A 22,441-nucleotide genomic window follows, 5' to 3' on the forward strand; every position below is an offset into this window, starting at 1 on the left:
GGTAAGAGAACACAAGGCAGGCATTCAATTTGCTGCTTTGAATTGGAGTTTAAATGGCTTTTATTTTTATATTCATTGACCTTCCCCCAAAACGGTCCTGTTATTACAAGAAAGATTTCTTGGTGGTTTTCTCTCTGGCTCTGTCCTTGGTTTTCCTTGGAGCCAGGCCAGGATGTATTGTGGTGGTCCGGCATGTGGAAGGGAGAAGAGGGGAGACAGCCAGGAATGACTCGGACCCCCATACCATCTCATACACTCCCAGGAGCTTCCCATATCCACTCAGGGAAAGAAGAGGCTTCTCTGTATTCCTCATAATCTTGTCAAGGCAGAGAGCCTGGCTATTCAGCCACCTTTAGGGGATGGCAAAGGGCCTTTCCTCTTTCTCAAACAAAAAAGGTCACTGACCCTGGGTTTTCCCTAAGGGAGGAAGAAAAAGTTTAGGGAGAACAGGAGAGAAGTCAAAAGGATCCAGAGTCTCAGAGAAAGGCACTGGGGTTGGCTCGAGGATCCTTCTGGTTCCGAAATCTCATTGCGAGCCAGACACCAAGGATCTGTAGCAGCAAAGAGAAAAAGATAAGTACCAATTCTGAATCTCTGGGGCTGACTTACAGGTAGAGAAAGGGTGCATATGAGAGGACTGGAGAATGTTACCTCTGTAAAGCTAAAGAAGAGTCCAACACCCCCCAGGATTTTTAGGGCTTCATCTGAATGTTTAAGAAACTTTTCTCCACACATCTGGCATGTGGGTCTCCGGCTCTTGCAGACCTAGGATAAAAAGTGTATGTGGAGGATGCAGAGTTGCTAAGAGATGCCCTGTCCCAACACCTATGATAAATGACCCTAGAAATTTACCAGTTTTGATCAGTATCTTACAGACTGAAATCCCATTTAGCTAGTTCTCTATAGCTTTTGGATCCATTCCCACTCCCAACACAGCAGCACACAGCCCCAATACAAGACAGCTGCTAGAGAGGCAATCCTATTCAAACTAAAACCTACCAATTTAGGCACTGTCCTTCCCCAATTTTCCTACCCACCCTTCCCTGCCAACTCACTGCAGTGCAAAAAGCATAATCTTGTTGATAGAGGGTTGTGAGGTTGAATAAGCCACAACAATCAAAACTTCTTTCCAGTTCATCCCGGGTCTTGTTGCTCATCACCCACCAAGAAGCATTGATGACATCTGTCTGGAGGATATATAGGCAGAGGGAAATTATTTGATGCTGCTAACCTTAAGATTCTCCCTACATTTTGATCTCAGTTCAAGTACCTCAATTTCCCTACTCCAGCAAAGGGAGTCAACATCGGGCGGGGGGAGAGGGGGCGGCGCGGTGAGGAGGAGCCTGTCACAGTTATACAGACCCAATGATAAATATCCACCTAAGGTTCTCTTACATCGTCATGGAAAATTAGCCAGACATCCTAGGGAAGCAAATGGCTCGAGTCTGGAAGTGGTAGATCTAAGAATGATCTTTGGGGCAAGACTATTAGGGAGAGGTTAGAGCAAAATGCAAGTACTTGAAAGGGTATCCCCCTTACCTGTTTGCTTCGGTTAATGGCCAGGCATGACCAAGAGATTCCAAACTGGAAGATGAAGACCAAACCAAGGATGATCATGTACTGAGAGGAAGAGTTATGGGGAAAAAAAAGTCCTAGATTCCTTTATGTTCCACCTCTAACAATCATCTGGTTTCATCTATTCATAGAACTTATACAACCATGTCAGTTGAAAGCAATAAAATCATCAGCCCCGGTTTCAAAGAGCAGAGCAAAGAGACATGTCCCCCCAGATCCCTGAGGTCTAATTTCTTCCTAGCCCATTCAGCCCTCCCAAGAGTTCTATAGTGCCCCATCACTTTGGGTCAGGATACAAAGAACAGCAGAACTTGGTGGTGGTTAATAGCACCGACCAGTCCAGCCACTGCGATGAGCAGGAGGAAGACTCCCACAGCAATGACTCCTCCGATGATATGGATGCTGGACACCAGACCCAGGCCCTTACCCCAAGCAGCCACTCCGATGAGCAATAAGCCTACCAGCTATGGGAAACAGAAAGCAGGATACATATCAGAACTCTAGCGTGCAGCACAGCCAAAGGCCTTACAGGGCACCCGGGACTAGGAGAGGAGGTGCTATGGAAATCTGTAACATCCCTGGGCACTCCTACCCTAGGAGGTCAGAATGGCTGGGATGGAGTGGGGGTAAGGGATTGCAGGATAGTAATCTATGAATATAAAAACCGAACCTTTAGCTTCATCCATCACTTCTATTTTGGGAGAAACTAAAGTTCACAAAAAGGAGGGAGAGGTCTTTGTTCCCACAACCCCTAGTTCATTCCCCCACCCCCAAACAAACCCTCCGATCACCGGAAGTCTCCCCTCTACCCACGGAAGTCCCCAGGAATTCCCTCTTCGCCGGAAGTTCCTGGGAATCTTCCTGGAACACCCTGTACACCCTCTACCCACCGGAAGTCCCCTGAATAATCTCCCCACTCGTCTCTCCACCTTGAAGCTTTCCCCACCTCCAAAACCTCACCATGTAGACCACGTTGAGCGCGCACAGCGCATTCTTGGAGCAGGCAAAGCCACCGCAAACCATCTCCCCAGCTTTGGGGACCCGAGTGGTCCCAAGGACTTAGGGAGAGGGTCTTAGGGACAGTCTTCCTGGACCCCGACAGCTTCTGTCTCTTTAAATCTAGTCCACCTAAGCCCAATTCTCTGCGCCTGCACCGTCCCACCCCTGCCTCTGGATTGGAGAAACTCAGGGCTAAAACAGGACGTCGACGGCCCGAATGCCAATCAATCGGCATTGCGTTACTGACCCGCCTCCCGGCCCCTCCTTTAGGTTCTTTATAGGATGAAACTTAAGAGTGGAGGCAGGGCTTGCAAAGATTCGCCTAGAGATCAGTGCCTAAACTTGGAAACCCCGGATTGAAAGTGAAGCTTTCCCTCGTCGCAGCTGGAAGAGGCTAATCCCGGAGAGGAGGCTTTGGAGAAACTCCGGCGAAGAGAGAGAAGACAGGACTGCCCGGGCTAGGCGAAAGGGCTCCTCCCTTGTCCTGCAGTGACCTCACGATGATGCCATTGTTTGTTGTTATTGCATCACACTCGGAAACACCCAGAGGAACAAAATATTGAGTTATTTAGCCCAACCACAGAGGTCCCGGTTTGGGCACAGCAACACCCAGCAAATCCTTACACATTTGCAAGCATGTCCACTAGTACACATGTCCCGTTCCATATCCCCCCTAACGGGTGTGAATATACTCGATATTAAAAATGTAAAACAGCAGCCTTGGTCAGTGCACTACTGTATGTGACAAAGCCACAGACATGGGTGTGCCTGATGCCTTCAGAACACATGCCTGGTCCAGAGCTTACAAAAAATGACGAAGGAAGGGGTCTGGAATATGAATAAATCTGAGAGTAAGGAAGAGTCACACATTTTCACTCTGGGGTGGGCACAGTGGATGTTTGGTCAACATATGTTTATTATTGAACAAGTGCTTGGATACGCTGCCGTTTTTACGGGAATGGGAAAAGAGGAAGAAGTAGTCTTAGTAGGAATACAAATGAAAAACTTCCCTTCAACCCCACAGAATGATTTAAGTATGTGTGTACTTGGATTCAATGACTGCAGAAGCAGTATATAGTCTTATTGCTAGTCAGACTGCATGGTTCCAATTTTCCAATCACTAACTGTGTAATCTTTGGCCAATTAGTTAAGCTTTCTGTGTCTGTTTCCTCATCTGTAAAATGTAGATAAATAACAATACACCTACCTCTTGAGTTATTGTGAGGGCTGAATGAGTTAATATATGTAAAATGCTTTGAACAGTACCTGCCACATAGTAAATACTAAGTATTGGTTACTGTTCAGACAATTTTACAGGTTCCAGTGGGTAATCTCAACCTTAGTTTCCTTATCTCCAGCTACAGAAATATTCATATAGTTACAATCCCCTATCTTTTATAAATTGATATCATGAAGATATGCAGAAGAACAGACATTTGGCAGGGCCAGAAAGGGCAGAGTCTTGAAACAAAGTAATTAGATCAAACCATCCACCATTTCTCCCCTCATCCTCCTTGCATCTTTGTTCTGTTCTTGAATTCCTCATCTACCCTCTTCTTTTTCTGGTCCTATACCAAGAGCAAGACAATGGCATTAAGGTTAAGGGGGATTGGTTAGCAAGCAGCCAACCAGTTGGGTGGTGTGGTAAAAGGGTATCAGAATTAGAAGACCTAGAGCCACATATTTGTTTCACTTTCTGCTGGCCTCTCTGAGCTTCCGTTTTCTTTGCTGAATACTAATCCTACCCCTTGGGCCTGTCATGAACATGATATATATGAAGGTATGTTGTTAACTATTGTGTTATAGACAAGTTAATTATTAGGGAAGTAATTGAACATGGAGCATGGTGGTTTTGCCTGGTTATAGGTTACGGTCCTTCTCCATAACCTAATTTCCCCATAACTGCTTGACCCTTTTAACCAGGAGGTGGTTGCAGTGGGTAGCTGACTGAGGAAGGGTTACATTGCAAGAGGTAAGGATGTAAGCTTTTTAGATGTGTAGCGTGGGTGGTGATTACAACTATAAACTGGAATGCAGGGCTCTAAGAGTTACAGGCTAAGTGTGTATGGATTCCTGCAAGCTTGAGACTGACACAAATCTGTAGGTCACCAAGAGTTTAGGATTGCACCTGGGACCTGGCTTGCCACATTCTCCCAGCACCAACACCCATCTTAATTAGCCACCTCCCACAGGAGGCCCTAGGGTGCTTGGATGCTTATTAAGGTTTCTCCATTTACCTGACAGGGGAATCTTAGCAGAGGCTGGCTGGCAGAGCTGATGAGCCAACACTAGAGGGAGTGGGAGGTGCAGGAGGTAGTGCTGTCCCAGGCTGTGGGTTTGAAACTCACCAGTCAGGAAGTGAGGCCGACAGACGGAAGGGCGGGCAGGGGCGGGGAGTTCTGGGGCACAGCAGAAGGGGCCTTCTGGAGTTTGGGGGCTGTGGGGCCATGGGCTTCAGGGCCAGAGGTTGCTGTTAGCCTGGCAAGGCAGGTTTGGGTAACATGCATGCCCAAAGGCAGCTGGCTGTAGCTGCAGTGAGAGCAGAAGTCAAACGACATGAGGTAGCCAAGCAGGCTCTAAGCCGCCTCAGGAAACTGGCAGAGAGGGTGGGCGACTCGGAACTTCGTGACAGCATCCAGGCCTCACTGAACAGCATACGAGGTAAGAGAAGGGTTAGCTCCCAACTTGGGGGTATCGGGGAACAGAAGAGGCATAGAAGAGTTTAATGGGTCCTACATCATTTCCCAGAAAGTCATTTCCTAGTAGTCCCCAAGATGGAGCTGGGATTTAGGGGAAGAATACATTTGGAAAAGACGGGAAAAGACATGGGTGGTGTCTTTCTTCCTCTTTCCCCAACTCTGAGCCTTCTCCTAGGGGATCAAAATACAGGTCACTGCTGAGCTGACCTTCTTGGAAATGGAGAAGTGGGTGAGCATGGGGTAGGCTTGGACCCTGCCTGGGGAATCCGTGGCAGGAAGCAGTCTGGGGCAGGAGGTTCTGGGACTGGATAATGTGTTCATTCCCAGGACCCACGAGGGATCAGTGACCTCTTGTTCTCCAGCTGTACAGAGAAACACACACACACAAATGCGTACACACATTAAAATGACCATACAGAGAATCTCAGGCTCCCAGGCACACACTAACATTCATGCAGCATGCTCTGCACAGCCGAAGTGTAGAGAAGTGCTCCAGGACTCTTCTAGGTCCCCTCTCTTCTCCATGCTCCTGTTCCTGTCTTCCCCCCACACACCTTCCGCTGTACCTTCTTAGTGCCCTTAGCACAAGTGATGACAATGCAGGAAGGAAGTGCTGCCATGGCAACACCATCCGCCACATCCTCCTGCCCACCCCAGCTTCAACGCTGTGGTGGGGCCCTGGCAGGAAGGGCTCATCCATCCATGAGGCACCACCACTAAGGAACTGATGGAATTGGAGGTCTCTCTGGACTGTTCTCGTCTCATTACCTCTGAGGTGGCAGAGAGCTAACAAAAGCGGGCTCCTTTGCTCAGGAAAGGTGTCTGGGAGAAGCACATCCTCCATATCCTGGTGTCTTTCAGCCTCTCCATTTTTAGCCGCTGCTTGGGGGTGGCAGATGGGGGCAGTAAAGAAGTCCTCCTGCCAGATCTCTCTGATGGTAAAGGCCACCAGAGCACAACTTTTGGAAGGAACAGTTTGGTTTGGGATCCTAAGGGAACAGTCTGATAATACCCTCCCTAGTGCCCTCTGATGCTGGTGCCTCCTGTCCCCCACCCTTTGCCAAGAACTACAGCTGACACCTTCCCTACAGCATTTATTGTTGGAAAGGCAGACCTAGGGGAAGTGGCCCCATGGGGCCTCCTAGGGAGGAACTCCAAGCCCCATTCCTGTAGAAAAATAGTGGGGAGAGGACATGTCTAGGGCAGGTAGAGGCCTCTGCTTAGCTCTGGAGGAGGGAGTGAGGAGGGTAGAGGCTGGAATCTCTGAGAAGACTCCACTTTTCGTAAGTGATTTGTTCCACTCTCCCCAAGAGTCAGGATTCTGTTTCCCTTAAGGAAAACTGGGGCCACCAATGGAAGGAAAAAAAATTAAGCCAGAATCAACAAATCTTCTTCACTTTCTTTCAGAAAAGACTACTGAAGGGTCTCCTGTCCTGGGGATGGTGTCATCTTAACGCTGCAAGGGCGGGGTGGGGGGGAGGCTGCGGATCTCAGGGCAGGCCTGCGGAAGGACTGGGTACAGGTCTAGGGGGAAACAAAGGGTATCCAGCATCCCGATACCGCCCTCCACCCTCCACCCTCCACCCCTACCAGGCCGTGCACGCCACGGGCTCCTGCCTCCAAGAGCCGCCCACGACAGCACTATTATAGTCTCGGCTGCGTCAGGAGGATGGGACGCCAAATTAGGGGAACGCTGAGACTCCCCGAGTCCAGGGGTGGGTTCGCCAAGGCTGGCGGGAGGCCTCATCTAACTCCCATCCCAGCCTTGCAGGGTCTCCATCTCGGTTCCCCATAGGCCTAACCCCTTGATCCTTCTCCCCGGGCTTGAGGACAGTGAGCCTTGCACTGCAGGGTCCCTAGAGAATGGGAGCTACAGGAACTGAGGGGCTCCTTATATTCGGGGGCGCTAAATAACCCACATGTGGGTAACTAATTGTGAGGGTGGTGCCTCCATGAACCCCAAATCACATGGCAGTCCCCCCCTCACACACACACACACACACACCACCATGTATACGGATCCCTCCTCTCGGGCTTATCCCCGCTGTTTCTGAGGCACTCTTGGAGCTGGGGTTGCTATGGAGACGGGATGCATTTTAGTATGGGGGGGTGTCAATCTGTAGACATATTCCTTCTCCTTCCACCTCCAGCTGCAGCCTTTGATTCACATTTCTGCCTGGGCTGTTCTGAGCCCCCAGGTCTCTCCCTGCAGGAGGCACCCTCCCCTCCTTCCTATCCTGCTAAGTTCCATGTTTGTCCCCGTCCCCAGGGGACACTTTTCAAGTTCACTTTGGGACAGTTGTGTTCAAAACGTGGCCTCATTGATGTATTGCCTGAGTGGGGGTGGAGGTGGGTGAGAGGGCTGGATTATGGGGAAGGAACACGTGCAAGTGCCTGGGGGAGAACAAGGGGTCCTGGGAACAGCATTTCAGAGTTCTCCACCTTTCTACATCAGCTTCCCCAGAATTTGCTCCGTTTTCGCAGTGGACTGTTCACTCCTAGACTGATTTTTACCCTAGTCCTTAAATGCCGCACCCAACAGTCGCGCTCCCTTACTGTGCTGTGCTCGGGGAGGGGGCTAGAGTGTTGGAGTAGGTGAGTCCAAGTTCCAGGAAATCCAGCCCAGGGTTTGGGAGGAAAATCCAGTCCTGGATTTTGCACCGCCTTCGCAGACAGCCGTGCTGGTAGAGAGAAGGTGGGGGAGCGATGGGGGGGTGGGGGCTGCCTCCTCCTCAATGTGAGGGGAGCGCCCGGACACAGCGAGCATCCGGACCGAGCCGAGCCCCGGCGAGCCCCCCGGACCCTTCGCCCGGATCTCACGCCCCTCCCCTCCCAGACCCCACACCCGTGGGTTCCCACCCCTCCGGCTTCTCCCCTTCCTCCCCCGCCGGCGACTGTATCTCCATCCCCAGCATCCTCCCCGCGCCCCTGCGAATCCCCCGCACGACCAGCCCCATTTAGCTCCCCACCCTCCTAGGGACCCCCTTCCGACCCTCACCCGCGGCCCCTGTCCCTTGAGTCCCCATTCCCCGCCTCTGCCTCCCCCGCACCCATTCCTCTTCTCCCCAAGCCTCAGGTCCCCCTTTCCCTCCCTCTCCCCTATTTGCCCCCACTCCTGTCTTCCCCGCCCTCCCCGCCCATTCAGCGCCCCCACCCAGGCCGGGGTGCACGGCCCGGCGCGCCTCCCTGGAGCAGCACCAAGGTCCCGGGGCTCCGACGGGGTGGGGGCGCAGGGCGGGGAGCATGGGGAGGGGGCGCCCCATGTGATGGGAGGGGGGCGCAAGCGGAGGCGGCGGAGGCGGCGGCGACAGCGGAGCCGGGCCGGGGGCTCAGCGGGGTCCGGGGGCTGGGGGCGGCGAGCAGGGCGGCCCCATGGCCGGGCCCCCCTGAGGCAGTCCAGGGGAGTCCCCTCCCCTCCCCAGCTCGGGGGTCTCGGGGCCCCATGAGCCGGGGCGCGGGCGCGCTTCAGCGCCGGACAACGACCTACCTCATCTCGCTGACCCTGGTCAAGCTCGAGTCGGTGCCTCCGCCGCCACCTTCCCCGTCTGCGGTCGCAGCAGGCGCCCCTGGGACCAGAGGTGCGGAGACTGGGGATCCTGGCAGCCCCCGAGGCTCGGAGGAGCCGGGCAAGAAGCGGCACGAGCGTCTCTTCCACCGGCAGGATGCGCTGTGGATCAGCACGAGCAGCGCGGGCGCTGGGGGCGCCGAGGGCGCCGAGACCCCCGCCCTGTCCCCGGTTCCGGCCAGTCCCGCCCGCCCCGTCTCCCCTGCTCCCGGCCGTCGCCTCTCCCTCTGGGCCGCCCCTCCGGGGCCCCCGCTTTCCGGGGGGCTGAGCCCCGACCCCAAGCCCGGGGCCGCTCCCACCTCCTCTCGGCGCCCCTTGCTCAGCAGCCCGAGCTGGGGGGGCCCAGAACCTGAAGGCCGGGCGGGAGGTGGCGTCCCCGGCTCGTCCTCCCCGCACCCGGGCACTGGCAGCCGGAGGCTTAAGGTGGCGCCTCCTCCGCCGGCTCCCAAGCCTTGCAAGACCGTGACCACGAGTGGCGCCAAAGCCGGCGCGGGCAAGGGCGCAGGTAGCCGCCTGTCATGGCCCGAAAGCGAGGGCAAGCCCAGGGTCAAGGGGTCAAAGAGCAGCGCTGGGACGGGAGCTGCTGCCGCAGGGGCGGGAGGAACGGCAGCCACGACCTCTGGTGGGGTCGGAGCTGGGTCCGGAGCCCGAGGGAAACTGTCCCCCCGGAAAGGCAAGAGTAAGACCTTGGACAACAGTGACTTGCACCCCGGACCACCTGCCGGCTCTCCTCCTCCACTAACCATCCCAGCAACCTCGGCTCCAGGCACTGCTCTCACCGTCGCCTCCGCGATGCCAACGGGGCCTGCACCTCCAAACACTCTGGAGCCCCCAGCTCCAGGGCTGAAACGCGGCCGGGAGGGGGGCCGAGCATCCACTCGGGATCGCAAGATGCTCAAGTTTATCAGCGGCATCTTCACCAAGAGCACAGGGGGGCCTCCTGGTACCGGGCCCCCTGCTGGACCCCCAGGCCTGTCTTCTGGCAGCGGGTCCCGGGAGCTGCTGGGCACAGAGCTCCGCACCTCCCCTAGTGAGTAGGACCAGAGTCTGAGAACCGGGAGGGGAGGGCGCCTGGAAGGCTCAGCGTGGGCTGGGGGAGCCCTGCAGGACTGAACTGGGGAAGCTTCTCTCCTGGGTGGGCAGAGGAACCAGGCTGGCTTCTCTGCCAAGGACTGGGGTAAGGATTAATAAGAGGTCCTGACGGGGGTGAGTAGCTACATGGTGGGACATGAGAAATGACTTGATTTCAGGGGGATTCAGAAAGCCTCAGAGCTTTCTGGGAAAATAATACCCTGGGTCAGAATGACTGTTGGAAATTGCTCAAGCTCCAGACCCCACTTCCAGCCCCAGCTGGAGTCTGGGAACATGGAAACAGGACTTTGCCCAGAGGGACGCTGAAGGGGAAGGGGATCAGGAAGCCTCAGTTTCCCCTGGGCACTGGGGGCAGGTGGCATGAGAATGACCTTGCAGGCAGCTGCTGGCCAGGGACAGGTCATCCCCTGGGCTGGGAGCAGGCTGGTGGGGCCGCAGGAAGGGACTGTTTCTTTCCATTCAGGTGGATTGGGAAGTCAGGGAGCTCGGGACTGGGTGGTGTGGAACAGGAACACTTGCACGTGAAGTGAGAGGGGGCGGAAGGAAGCCTCACTTGCCCCACTGCCCACCCAGGCCCCACAGCCTAATTGAAACCCCCAGGGGGCTGACCAGGAGTGACTTAAGGGGGGAACTGCTGCAAAGGCAATTCTCCCCCCCTGGAGACTTGGGAGGGGTACGGAGGAGGTGGTGCTTGGTTCCCGGGGAGGGGGTGTCTTTAGTTCTTATCTTTTTCCTCCTGGAAGAGAGGCGAGGGACTCATGGTTTAGCTCACACTCCTGGAGGGGAGGCAGGTCCGGGAGCGGGGGCGGCTCCCGGGATTTGGCTCTGGAGCGGGTGGGAGCAGATGGCTCCGGATCCCAGAGTTCCCGCCGCAGCTGCGGCACCCCGGGAACGTCCGGCCAGTGTCAGGCGCGGGGGCTGGCCCCGGCGGGCGGAAGGAGCATCCTGCCTCCTCCCACTCCTCCAGGCCTGTGGCTTCTCTTCGCCAGGGAGTGGAGCCCTTCCCCATGTTTCTTTTGGAGCATGCTTGTGGGGACGGTTATGGGAGAAGGGGGCATAGAAAATCCAAGCACCATTCCTTGGTCTGTGGGAAGGGGTCAGGGCCTTCAGCCATTGACCTTAAAAAAGGGAAGGCATATCCCTCACCCCAGTTTCTCTGCTGTGAAATGGAGATTGAGGAAGATCCACTCCCTTCTATGTCCCAGCCCCGCCTCCTAGGGTCAGCCCGGGAATCAGACAGGCATTTGGGTAGGAGACCCTCTTAAATTCTTCCAGACTAGAGAAAAGGACCCACCGCTGTCAGAGCCCTGGTCTCAAGGTCTGGGGCAGGGACTTACAGTTTGGGGATGTGTTTTAAGGGAGATGCCAAGTGAAGTATTTTCATCTTGCTGACTCCGTTGCTAAGCAACCACTGAGCGGCAGCAACAGCTGTGCGGAGAGCTGGCTAGGATGGGAGGACTGGGGACCACTCTCAAACCTAGCCGTTCCTCGCAGCTCCCCAGCCCAAGCAGGGTTCTGAGGGTTAAGAAAAGCTGCAAAAGGAGGAGGGGTGGCTGAGGGTTGGAAGTCCTCCTGAACCTGGAGCATCCCCTCTTATGGCTCCTTTCCCATTACAGAGGCTGTGGTCAATAGCCAGGAATGGACTTTGAGCCGCTCCATTCCTGAACTGCGCCTGGTAGGTACCTGGTCCCCTTGTCTGCAGGAAGGCTGACCTCCTGTTCACTGTGCTCTCAACTCTCTCCTTCATCTCTTCCTTCCCCTCTCTCTGTGAGAAAAGGGAATCGTTTTTTAGTTCTCCTGAGATTCTACCTTCATGGCACTTTCCTGAGGCTTGATACATCCTCACAACTTTTTCTTTAGTCTCTTTTCCCCTATTTATCCATGGTTGTCTTTCAGGCTTCTCCTCACTTCTGGCATCTCTCCTATAGTCCTTCATGTTCTATTGCCTAGAATTGGGTAAAACTTTTCAACCAGTGCCTAGGGCTATGACATGCTCCCTCCCCCTTATACACACATCTAGTATTTTTTATAAACAGCACAACACACACACACACACACACACACACACACACACACACACACACAAATGGTACTGAGTTGCTGAGATTATTCAGCTTTTTGGGATTATTTCTTGCCATACTCCTGGCCTGATCTTCCCAGATGTGCTCCTGACTGTCATCCAGGGTCCCTGTGGGACCCTCCCTGGATGATTTAACACTGCCAATCTCTTCAAGTTCTCCAGACTCAAGCATACTGCCACCTCTAAACTTCCATAATCTCTGCTCTGCAACCTTGTCTGCAGGGTGTACTGGGTGACGCCAGGAGTGGGAAGTCATCGCTCATCCATCGATTCCTGACTGGTTCATACCAGGTGCTGGAGAAGACAGAGAGTGAGTTCTTAGGAGCCATAGCAAACTAAGGATTGGGGTCAGGGGTCCAGGATTAATGACTAGGCAGTGTGATCAATGACTAGGTGGGAATGGAGACCAGAGGGAAGGATGAGGCCATGACAGCTAAAGTAGAGGGATGATGGGGTGGTCTGGTGACCTGTGACCCCTGACCTATCACTTCCAACCTTTCTGCACAGGTGAGCAGCACAAGAAAGAGATGCTGGTGGATGGACAGACTCATCTGGTGTTGATCCGAGAGGAAGCTGGGGCACCTGATGCCAAGGTGAGGGGTGAGGTATGGGGTAGGCAGGCTTGCTGGGGTCAGCACTGGCCAAGGAAGTGGGCTCTTGTTTCCCAGATCTAACTGGGAATAGCATCAAAAGAAGTGGGCTTGTTTGACCCTCTCTTTGTCCCCTCACCCCCCGCAAGTTCTCAGGCTGGGCAGATGCTGTGATCTTGGTCTTCAGCCTGGAGGATGAGAACAGTTTCCAGGCCGTGAGCCGTCTCCACGGGCAGCTGAGCTCCCTTCGGGGGGAGGGACGAGGAGGTCTGGCGCTGGCATTGGTGGGGACGCAAGGTAAAGAGGGGCTGGGAAGGTACTACTGATGGCTACTGGGGTATTGCCCAACATACAAGAGAACTTGGTAAGGTATAGAAATGGCCACATGGATTCTAGTTACCTCTGGAAGGAGCCTGATCTCCAGATAAGGGAGCCATTAAACCAACACTAACTTCCCAAGACCGGAGCAGAGAGAAGGAGGCTCTCCCAGGAGGAAGGGACAGCTATAGTAGCATCTCCATCCTCTGAGATGTCGCCTGTCTTGTGTTTTTATGATCTCATTTCCCAATGCCATCACCATGGGAAACAAAGCTCAGTCCCTAGTGCTGCTAGAAAGCCTTTTCCATTCTCCCTTGCTGCAGCGGGGTCAGGCTGACACCTTTCAAAGGAACCTATTTAAAACAAAGAGAAAGCACAAATGAAATGATGGAGAAAACACAGAGGGCAGAAAACCTTTTAAAGAAGTGATTCAGAGGTGCTCAGACTCCACCAGGGCCGAGAAAGCTTCTTCCACTACCACCTGTGTGAGGCTGGCAGGGCTGTCTGAATGCCTGTCCAGCAGGTGCCTGCTTCCACCTGTCGCTTGCCTCCAGGTTTCCCGTGGCAGAGTGAGCAGGCCACCTGTTACGCACGGCTATTCAGCCTTTTCCTAGTTCACATGCCAGGCGTTCTCCCTTTCAGTTCAGGGTTCGTTAGATTTGCAGGACAGGGTGATTGTCACTTGTGAGTCTCAACCATTTTAGATCTTGTCAGGAAGTTCCACCCAACTCTGAAGTGTTTTCTGAAGACATACAGAGTGCACTCAGCCTACTCATAATGCAGCTGGGCATTTGAGCTCGGTCCAGAACTTAAAGAAGGCTATGTACTCCATTTCACCGGCCACAGGAGAGAGACTCTTTCACACCCTGTCCCTAGTGGGTCCAGCCTGGTCCTGGAGCCCAAGGGAAAGGAAAGCAGGAAAAATGGGGAAGGGCCTTGATCCTGCTTCTTTCCTGTGTTCTCAGACAGGATCAGTGCTTCTTCCCCTCGGGTCGTGGGTGATGCTCGTGCCAGAGCTCTGTGCGCAGACATGAAACGCTGCAGCTACTATGAGACGTGTGCGACCTATGGGCTCAATGTGGACCGGGTCTTCCAGGAGGGTGAGTGTGGTCATCCCAGCGAAGGTGCGAAACGGGGCTTGAGGCCTGGGATAGTCTTGGAGGTTGCGGATCCAGGCCTCTCTCTGTAGATGACAGGTAGGTCATTAGCCTGTGTGGGAGGCAGGGGGATCAAGGAGGTCAGAGAAGTCTTGCTTAATAGCCATAGGTCTTTCTGGCCTGGAGGAGCTGGAAAGGTTACATGTGGCAAGAAAGCCACACTGATAAGGAACTTGGGGCCTATGTTATCTCTTAGGGATTTCTCAAAGCTGGGCACCGAAGGGTGTTCTTGGGTATCTGCCCTGCTCACACCTCCTTCCCCTCCCCACTTCAGTGGCCCAGAAGGTGGTGACCTTACGCAAACAGCAACAGCTTCTGGCTGCCTGCAAATCCCTGCCCAGCTCCCCAAGCCACTCAGCTGCTTCCACTCCCGTAGCTGGACAGGTGAGTTGGGGGTTTCAGGGTCCACAGAGGGACTAGTAAGAATCTGAGTGGCTGGTGATTCAAGGATAGGTTCAGAGTGCCCAAGGAGGCTGTGGCGGGGCGGGTGGGGGGGGGCGGGGGCAGGAGGCAGGTGGGGATGGTAGTGATACCATTTGTAAAAGTGCATTGGACTGGAAAACCACACGGTTTCAAACATCATTTGCAATGTCCTTGAGCAAGTCACCTAAACCTCCCAAGGTTGTTAGGAAAATTATATGGCAAAAACTTGTGAAGTCAACTTTGTAAAACTAAAGCACTATGACTATGCTAGTGAGGAGTTTGCTTATTAATGCTAATACACATAAATGGTGATGAGATCAAGGAATTTCTCAGGTTCCTCATAACTAGATGTAACGGAAGCATGGTGGGATGGGAGCATCTCAGCTATCTTGACTTCTCCAGGCTAGTAACGGGGGCCACACTAGCGACTACTCTTCTTCCCTCCCGTCCTCACCCAATGTTGGTCACCGCGAGCTCCGAGCTGAGGCAGTGGCAGTGGCTGGATTGAGCACACCAGGGTCCCTGCACCGGGCAGCCAAGCGCAGGACCAGCCTTTTTGCGGTATTGGATGTGCTGACCCCCATCCCCTGACCCCCGTTACCTGCCCATCTTCCCTGGTCCCTAGACCCCTCTTTTGGGCCCTTATTCATCTGTCTTTCCTGTCCTTCCATCAGTGTATCCCTCCATCCATCCTCTAACTGATGCCAATAACCATTCCAGAATCGCCGGGGCAGTGACTCTGAAAAGCGGAGCTTGGACAGTCGGGGAGAGACAACAGGGAGTGGGCGAGCCATTCCCATTAAACAGGTGGGTGGTCCAGGGGCTGAGGGCAGGCTGGAGGTAGCTGATCCTAACTGGGCTCACCCACATGTCTTTCTCCATACTACAGAGCTTTCTACTAAAGCGAAGTGGCAATTCCTTGAACAAAGAATGGAAGAAGAAATACGTGACCCTGTCCAGTAACGGCTTCCTACTTTACCACCCCAGCATTAACGTGAGTGGCAGAGGCTGGCTGGCCACAGTGGCTGGCCTTAGACGCCCTTCCAGCTCTACGAGTCTGTGCCTCTGACAAACACTAATACTTCTGGGAAGCTCGTTTGGTTCTCTTAAGTTTAGCAAGCATGTCGAAGGTTAGGTACCTCCCCGGTGCCCATCCCGGGGATGAAAAGGTAACGATACCTCCCCAGGAACTTTCAGCCTAGTGGGAGAGCATGGAGAAAGGGCCTCCACCTGGCCTACCACTCAGGGAATGCTTTTTGGAGGAGACAAGGCTGAGCCAATACTGTTTGGCTCATCCCCTAGAAGCTCATCTCAGCCCACTGAGCTCTACGAGGCCCCCCCCCCCCATATATATATATATATATATATAATTGATTTCAGAGAGGAAGGGAGAGGCAGAGAGAGACAGAAACATCAATGATGAGAGAGAATCATTGATTGGCTGCCTCCTGCACGCCCCCTCCTGGGGATTGAGCCCAAAACCCGGGCATGTGCCCTGACTGGGAATTGAACCATGACTTTGGTTGATACTCAACCACTGAGCCATGCTGGCCAGGCTTTTTTTCTTTTCTTTAAAAAAAATTTTTTAAGAGCCCCCCCTCTTGAGTCCTTCTCTACTCCTTATTATTGGTTGCTTCCCAGCACCACCAAGGAACCCAACCTTCCCTATATTCTCAACCCCTGTGCCCCTCCAGGACTACATCCATAGTACCCACGGCAAGGAGATGGACTTGCTACGAACAACAGTCAAAGTCCCTGGCAAGCGGCCCCCACGGGCCATCTCTGCTTTTGGCCCCTCAGCCAGCATCAATGGGCTTGTCAAGGACATGAGCACTGTCCAGATGGGTGAAGGCCCTGGTGAGTGGGGCTCATGACAAAGGAGCCAGGGCTAGGGGAAAGGAGGGATAGTAGGGAAGTAGGGACTGGATAAGTGAGAAGGTGGGTGATAAAGATGTACCACTAAGGCATGGGCCCAGAGACTGAGTGGCTCACTGAGGTTTTATATTCTTCTCCTTCCAACAGAAGCCACTACTCCCACACCAAGCTCAAGCTCCAGCCCCAGTTCCCTGCAGCCACCATCAGACCAGACATCCAAGCACTTGCTGAAGCCAGACCGGAATTTGGCCCGAGCCCTCAGCACTGGTCAGTGAGGACCCATCTTCCATCCACTATCTTCCAGACCCAGATGGGATGTGGGTGGGAAATGAAATTGGGGTGGAAGCTTGGAGACTGGAATCCAATGCATGAGTGCATACATTAAGCATCTACTGGGTGCAGGCACCAAGCTCAGCATTATTGTGTTCATCATGATGTTTAAGACAAGTGGGTTCTAGAGCTAAATTGCCTGAACTTGAATCCTGGCTTGCCACTGGGGCAAGTTACTTGACCTCTTCATGACTCAGTTTCCTCATCTATAAAATGGAGATAACAGTTTCTACCTGAAGGGTTGCTTTAAGGCTTAAAAAAACAGAACATTGTCTACATAGTCAGTATTCAGTGTTTGGAATGTGTGTGTATATATATATATATATATATATATATATATATATATGTTCTTAATTTATTTAAAATAGTGAGTAACATTGTAACAAGTAATCCTTACAACAACCTTGTCAGGTCAAGATTATTATCCCCATTTTAGGGATGAAGAAACTGAGGCTCAGAAGATTAAGTGACTTGCTCAAGGTCTCAAGGCCAGTAAGTGGCAGAGCCAGGATCTGAGTACAGGTCTGACTCTAAACCACTCATCTGCCCACTTCCTCAGGAATAATCAAGGGGGTCCTCCTGGAGAGGGACTGTTGAAAGGAGGGGATCCTAAAATGCCAAAGCTAGTTCAGGGGAGGAGGCAGGGTATGATGAAATCAGGAAATCTGTGGAGGGGCAACTGAGGCAGCTGTGTCCCCCTTCCTAAGACTGTACCCCATCTGGAGACCTGAGCCCCCTGAGTCGGGAACCTCCTCCTTCTCCCATGGTGAAGAAGCAGAGGAGGAAAAAATTGACAACACCGTCCAAGACTGAAGGCTCCGCTGGGCAGGCTGAAGGTGAGGCCTTGGTGGGCAGTTGCACTCCCACTCTGGACCCTCACCCCCAACTCTAGATCCCTGGCCTAGTTCCTGCAGGAGGAGGAAAAGTGTCTGAGCTGAGTGCTTGATTATCATTACCACTTTGCATATAATTTAGTGAAAAAATGAATGGACACCCCTCAGCCCTTGTCCTTCCTCTCGTTGCCCAGTCATGCCCTTTACCCCAGCAGTCCCCAGCACCACATGATCAATGACCCCTCTCCTAATGACCCTCTACTTCACCTTCCTGCCCTCAACTCTGTTTACCACCTCAGCTCCTGCACCCAGAGCCCCATGACCCCCAGGGACTCAGCCCCTGATCTCAATGTCCCCCTTTGACTCCTCAGCTCCTGACCATCCAGCCCCTGTTCCCAGTAACTTCCTATGATCACCAAGCTCCCCTGACAGCTCTTGACCCCAGTGAAGCCCCCAAATCCTCAAGACTTCTCAACCCCAGGCCTCCTCACCCCAGGCCTGACCCACCTTCTATACCCTTTCCCCATGTTTACTCAGATCCTGACCATCCCTTCCCCTCCCAGAGACCCAGCTCCTCATTGACCATGATAACCGGTCCCCACCGCCCCTGCTCTCTGCTGGGTGCTCAGACCCAGTCTCCAGATCTGCCTGCTCTCATGGCTCTTGGCTTCCGCTCTACTCTGCTCCGGGGCCACTGACTTTAGTTCTGCTTTCTCTCCCCATCTGTCTGTCCTGCTTTGTCTCTGGCTCTCTGGCACTCTCTCTCCATCTCTCCATCTACCTCTTTTTCTCTTTCTTGCTCTTTTTCTCTGTTCTGCTCTCTATTCTATCTCTATATCCTTCGCTTCGGGAAACCAGCCAAGCGCAAAATGTGGAAACTAAAATCCTTTGGTAGTTTAAGAAATATTTATAAAGCAGGTAACAAGCGGGGAGCTGGGAGGGGCGCTCAGCTGGGGTGCAGAGGGGTGGGGGTACCCCTGCCTTCCCCTGCATGTGCTCGGGCTTCCTGCTCTCCCCCACCTCTGCTTCCCCAGCCCTTCTCCCCACTCCCAGGGGCTTGGGATGGACATCAGGGAGGAAGGTTTGGGGAAGGCAGCTCCTGTTTGAACTCTCTCCCTCATGACCCCATCCCATCCCCCCACCCAGAGGAAAACTTCGAGTTCTTGATCGTGTCCAGCACTGGTCAGACGTGGCACTTCGAGGCAGCCAGTTTTGAGGAGCGGGATGCCTGGGTCCAGGCAATTGAGAGTCAGATCCTAGCCAGTCTGCAATGCTGTGAGAGCAGCAAGGTCAAGGTAACGGGTGTGAAAGGTTTGGGGGGAAAGCAGAGGTGAGTGAGTGTCTGAGGAATCTGGAGAAGGGCTCCGAAGGAGAGTCAGTAATAACCCCAGCCCTTTCTGCAGCTGCGCACAGACAGCCAAAGCGAAGCCGTGGCTATCCAGGCGATCCGGAACGCCAAGGGGAACTCTATCTGCGTGGACTGCGGGGCTCCCAGTGAGCGCAAGGGGGCAGTGGAGGGGCCCGGGTGGGAGTGTGGTTAGCTGGCGTTGGCGATTTCGGGGTGGGTGCCCATGTTTGCTCTGCGGGGAGCCAATTTCTCACTCCGTCCTCAGACCCCACGTGGGCCAGTTTAAACCTGGGCGCACTCATCTGCATCGAGTGCTCCGGCATTCACCGGAACCTGGGCACACACCTGTCCCGCGTCCGCTCGCTGGATTTGGACGACTGGCCTCGGGAGCTGACCCTGGTGCTGACGGCAATTGGCAACGATATGGCCAACCGCGTGTGGGAGAGCAACACGCGGGGCCGAGCCAAACCCACGCGGGACTCCTCGCGGTATGTGCGAGGGAACATACTGGAGGGCTCCCGAGAGGGTCCACGGGGGGGTCCCGAGTGGGGGTTCCGAGAGCCCTTGCCATTGGTCCTGGTCTTGCAGGGAGGAGCGTGAGTCATGGATTCGCGCTAAGTACGAGCAGCTGCTATTCCTGGCGCCGCTGGGTTCTCCGGAGGAGCCTCTGGGCCGCCAGCTGTGGGCTGCAGTGCAGGCTCAGGACGTGGCCGCCGTCCTCCTGCTTCTGGCCCACGCGCGACACGGGCCGCTAGACACCAGCGTAGAAGACCCGCAGCTTCGCTCCCCACTGCACCTGGCGGCCGAGCTCGCCCACGTCGTCATCACGCAGCTGCTGCTGTGGGTACGTGAGTGCGGGGTGGGTGAAGGGGTCTTGGAGGGCTCCGTCTCGGAAACAGCCAGGCAGGGGGAGTCTGGTATCCTCATAGGGACCCTTTAAGTGGGCCTGGAAGTCTTGGGAAGCGGCGTGCAGGTGGCTTCCCGGGGCTGCGCGATAACCGGCCATTTCCGCCCGCAGTACGGCGCCGACGTGGCCGCCCGGGACGCGCAGGGCCGCACCGCGCTGTTCTACGCCCGCCAGGCCGGGAGCCAGCTGTGCGCCGACATCCTCCTCCAGCACGGCTGCCCCAGCGAGGGCGGCAGCGCCGCCACCACCCCCAGCGCGGCCACCACGCCCAGCATCATCGCCACGCCCAGCCCCCGCCGCCGGAGCAGCGCCGCCAGCATGGGCCGCGCCGACGCCCCCGTTGCGCTGGTATAGTTGCCCAGCGGGAGAGACACCCCCACGGGCCGGGCACGACCGCACCGGGTGGACCGCTGGACAGATGCACCCACTCACCACTCCAATCCGCCCCCCGCCCCATGAGAGCACTTCTTCCCCCCACGAAGGCACAGCCCTCACGCCCCCCAGAAGACACAAACTCACCTCCCTCTCCCCAACGAGGCATGGAGACCCCGCTCAACACGCCCCCTCTCCACTGTTTGCACCCTTAGATTGCTCTGGGTCTACCCGTTTGGTGTTTGAGGAAGGGGACGCCCGCGCTTCCCTGCTCCTGGGCCAACTATGCCCACTCGCGCCCTCTAAGGGCGGGAGAACGATCCAGTCCGGCCTGTGCTTGACAATCCCAAGGCCTGGAGCACATCCCCAGGCTGGCTCCTGGGGCGACGCCACGCCAGAGGGAGGGCTTAATTCGGGGAGGGCTAGCCCCGGGACCTGGGGCCAATAAGGGACCCCACCCCTTCCATGCTAATCTCACTGCCCAGTGAAGGGGAAGGGCAGCGAGGGGCAGGACCCCTGCTGCCCATGAGGGGTAGGGGGGTCCCCAACCCTTTCCGTGAAAGGGACCATGAGGAGTGGAAATCAAGACGTCCCCCTAAAGCCACCCATGGATGGAAGCTAAAGGGCTGGGGGAGCCAAGAGCCTGGGTCCCTCCTCATTACTATCTTAGGAGGTAGAAGGGATGGAGCAGGAGCAGGCTAAGGGGGCTGGGTAGCAGCCTTGTAATTTATTGCTTTGTTCCCCAACAAGGGGACAGGGGTGGGCAGGGGCTTGGGGAGGGTGTTTCAGGGTAGGGAAAGCCAAGGGTGGGAAGAGGGTGGGGTGGGGTGGGGGTGCTCTTGGGTTGTGAGTGTCTGTGACCGTGACTGCGTACCTGTGACTGTGCAGCGCCCATGGTGATCTGGGGTAGGGGGCACCCCTACAATGGGACCCCTCTCCCACTATTTTTCATATACAGCCCCTCCCTCCCACTGGAGCTTCTCCAGACCCATCCCTCAACCCCATGATCCCTCCCAGCCAGGATAAGATGTGAGGTGGCTGGGAGGGTTTCCAGGCCCCCTGCCCTATCCCCAGAAAATGGGTGGTGGGGTGGACTTACCTGGCCCAGCCCTGCCTCCCTCAGTCAACCCAGCCCTTGGGTCCTCTGTGTCAGTGGTTTCCGGTCTTTTTTTTTTTTTCCTGGCTAAAATATTTTGCAAAGGACCAGGTAATTGGGAAGGGGAGGGGGCATTGCCCCCATCTCCTCAGAGACAGGTGGTGTGAATCTTCTTCAACAGCAATTAAAGAGGAAATGATTTTGTCTAGGGGGTGAGCTGCTGGTCTGTTCTTGAAGAAGTGGGTCAGGGAATGGCCTTGGGCAAGGTGGGGAACTGGAGGTGGGAGAGGGCCATCCCTAGAGGGTGTCTCCTGCTGTGGCTGGTGGCAGGGTATCCTCAGTCTCTAAGGGCACTGAGGTGATAGGTCAGATACTCCATCATGTACAACAGCTTTGGGTTCATGTAGAAGAAGGAGACAGGCAGGTCAGAGCAACAGTGGGGATCCAGGGAGCAGAAAAGTGACTCCCAAGATGACCCCGGTTCTGGAAAGGAGTTAGGGCATGGAGTTTAGAGGAGAGGAAGGGAATGGGGGCTGCTTGGAGAAGTGAGGATGGGGTAGTTTTGGTTAAGAGCAGGAACTTTGGAGTCAGATCTAATTTTGAAACTACTAGGCCCTCCACTTCATAGCCAGGTTGCCTTCGTTAGGTTACCTGAGTGGTATGTCTTGGGCACCTGGTAAGAGCTCTAGGACCAGCCCATGGAAAACTGTCCCAGGCTAGCCTGCTCACTTGGAGCACCTGGTACTGGAAGTAGAGCTTATTACACTAGGATTCCTCTCTTGGCCAAGAGGGAAGAGGTACAAGATCTCCCGACTGCAGAGTCCCTAATGTCCATGAAATCCATGCCCAGTCGATGCAGACATTTGCCCACTTCCACATCAGCCACAGGACCAGTGAGGCCATAGCATCCTATGGCCAGTGCTGCCTCCAATAACTGCAGCACTTGCTTAGCATGTAGCCAGTTCTGCTGTTCATTCTTCATGTGCAGCCAAAGTGTTTGCCCTGAGAGAGGGCTGGGTGGGTGGTATTGGGCTAGCAGCCAACACAGGCTTGGCACAGCCACCCACGTGTTGTCATCCGCCTTGATGGACCAGTCAACGGCCCATTGTCTTCCAGTAGAGTCGGTGTCGGCTCTCAGCCCCATGATGGACATTCAGCTGCAGGTGAGCCACCAAGCTAATT

At 54.8% G+C, this 22,441-nt stretch overlaps 2 protein-coding genes across 6 annotated transcripts; one reads left to right on the top strand and one right to left on the bottom strand.

The window, feature by feature from the left end:
* Positions 1-42: 42 nt before the first annotated feature.
* Positions 43-9,061, bottom strand: TSPAN31 (tetraspanin 31). Of its 4 annotated transcripts, XM_080662631.1 has the most exons (7): positions 2,536-2,711; positions 2,246-2,281; positions 1,872-2,039; positions 1,540-1,620; positions 1,056-1,187; positions 652-765; positions 43-551 (listed from the first exon to the last, which is right to left on the bottom strand). In XM_080662631.1, exons 2-7 carry the CDS (start codon positions 2,255-2,257, stop codon positions 477-479), a joined length of 582 nt encoding a protein of 193 aa, XP_080518757.1. In that variant the 5' UTR covers positions 2,258-2,281; positions 2,536-2,711; the 3' UTR covers positions 43-476. The 4 variants fall into 4 exon arrangements, with proteins under 4 accessions (XP_080518757.1, XP_080518758.1, XP_080518756.1 ...); XM_080662632.1 differs by lacking the exons at positions 2,246-2,281; positions 2,536-2,711 and adding an exon at positions 8,761-9,061; XM_080662630.1 differs by lacking the exon at positions 2,246-2,281 and having other exon boundaries at positions 2,536-2,823.
* Positions 8,029-21,467, top strand: AGAP2 (ArfGAP with GTPase domain, ankyrin repeat and PH domain 2). Of its 2 annotated transcripts, XM_080662620.1 has the most exons (19): positions 8,029-9,868; positions 11,547-11,605; positions 12,233-12,320; positions 12,518-12,603; positions 12,750-12,897; positions 13,884-14,018; positions 14,350-14,459; positions 14,901-15,059; positions 15,219-15,305; positions 15,388-15,492; positions 16,193-16,355; positions 16,521-16,640; positions 17,411-17,539; positions 18,395-18,454; positions 18,683-18,831; positions 18,940-19,030; positions 19,150-19,372; positions 19,473-19,728; positions 19,903-21,467. In XM_080662620.1, exons 1-19 carry the CDS (start codon positions 8,716-8,718, stop codon positions 20,143-20,145), a joined length of 3,564 nt encoding a protein of 1,187 aa, XP_080518746.1. In that variant the 5' UTR covers positions 8,029-8,715; the 3' UTR covers positions 20,146-21,467. The 2 variants fall into 2 exon arrangements, with proteins under 2 accessions (XP_080518746.1, XP_080518747.1); XM_080662621.1 differs by lacking the exon at positions 18,395-18,454 and having other exon boundaries at positions 8,597-9,868.
* Positions 21,468-22,441: the final 974 nt, after the last annotated feature.

The sequence above is a fragment of the Plecotus auritus genome (genome assembly GCF_963455305.1).
Source record: "Plecotus auritus genome assembly, chromosome: 3".
Lineage (NCBI taxonomy): Eukaryota > Metazoa > Chordata > Mammalia > Chiroptera > Vespertilionidae > Plecotus > Plecotus auritus.

Excerpts from the sequence above, each read along its gene's own strand:
- TSPAN31 (XM_080662630.1), bottom strand. The coding sequence starts at position 2,598 with ATGGTTTGCGGTGGCTTTGCCTGCTCCAAGAATGCGCTGTGCGCGCTC. Across the intron at positions 2,040-2,535 it reads CGCTCAACGTGGTCTACATG|CTGGTAGGCTTATTGCTCAT; the intron begins GTGAGGTTTTGG and ends TGTTTCCCATAG. Across the intron at positions 1,188-1,539 it reads CCATTAACCGAAGCAAACAG|ACAGATGTCATCAATGCTTC; the intron begins GTAAGGGGGATA and ends TATATCCTCCAG.
- AGAP2 (XM_080662620.1), top strand. The coding sequence starts at position 8,716 with ATGAGCCGGGGCGCGGGCGCGCTTCAGCGCCGGACAACGACCTACCTC. Across the intron at positions 15,306-15,387 it reads GAGCCATTCCCATTAAACAG|AGCTTTCTACTAAAGCGAAG; the intron begins GTGGGTGGTCCA and ends TCCATACTACAG. Across the intron at positions 16,356-16,520 it reads CCAGATGGGTGAAGGCCCTG|AAGCCACTACTCCCACACCA; the intron begins GTGAGTGGGGCT and ends TCCTTCCAACAG.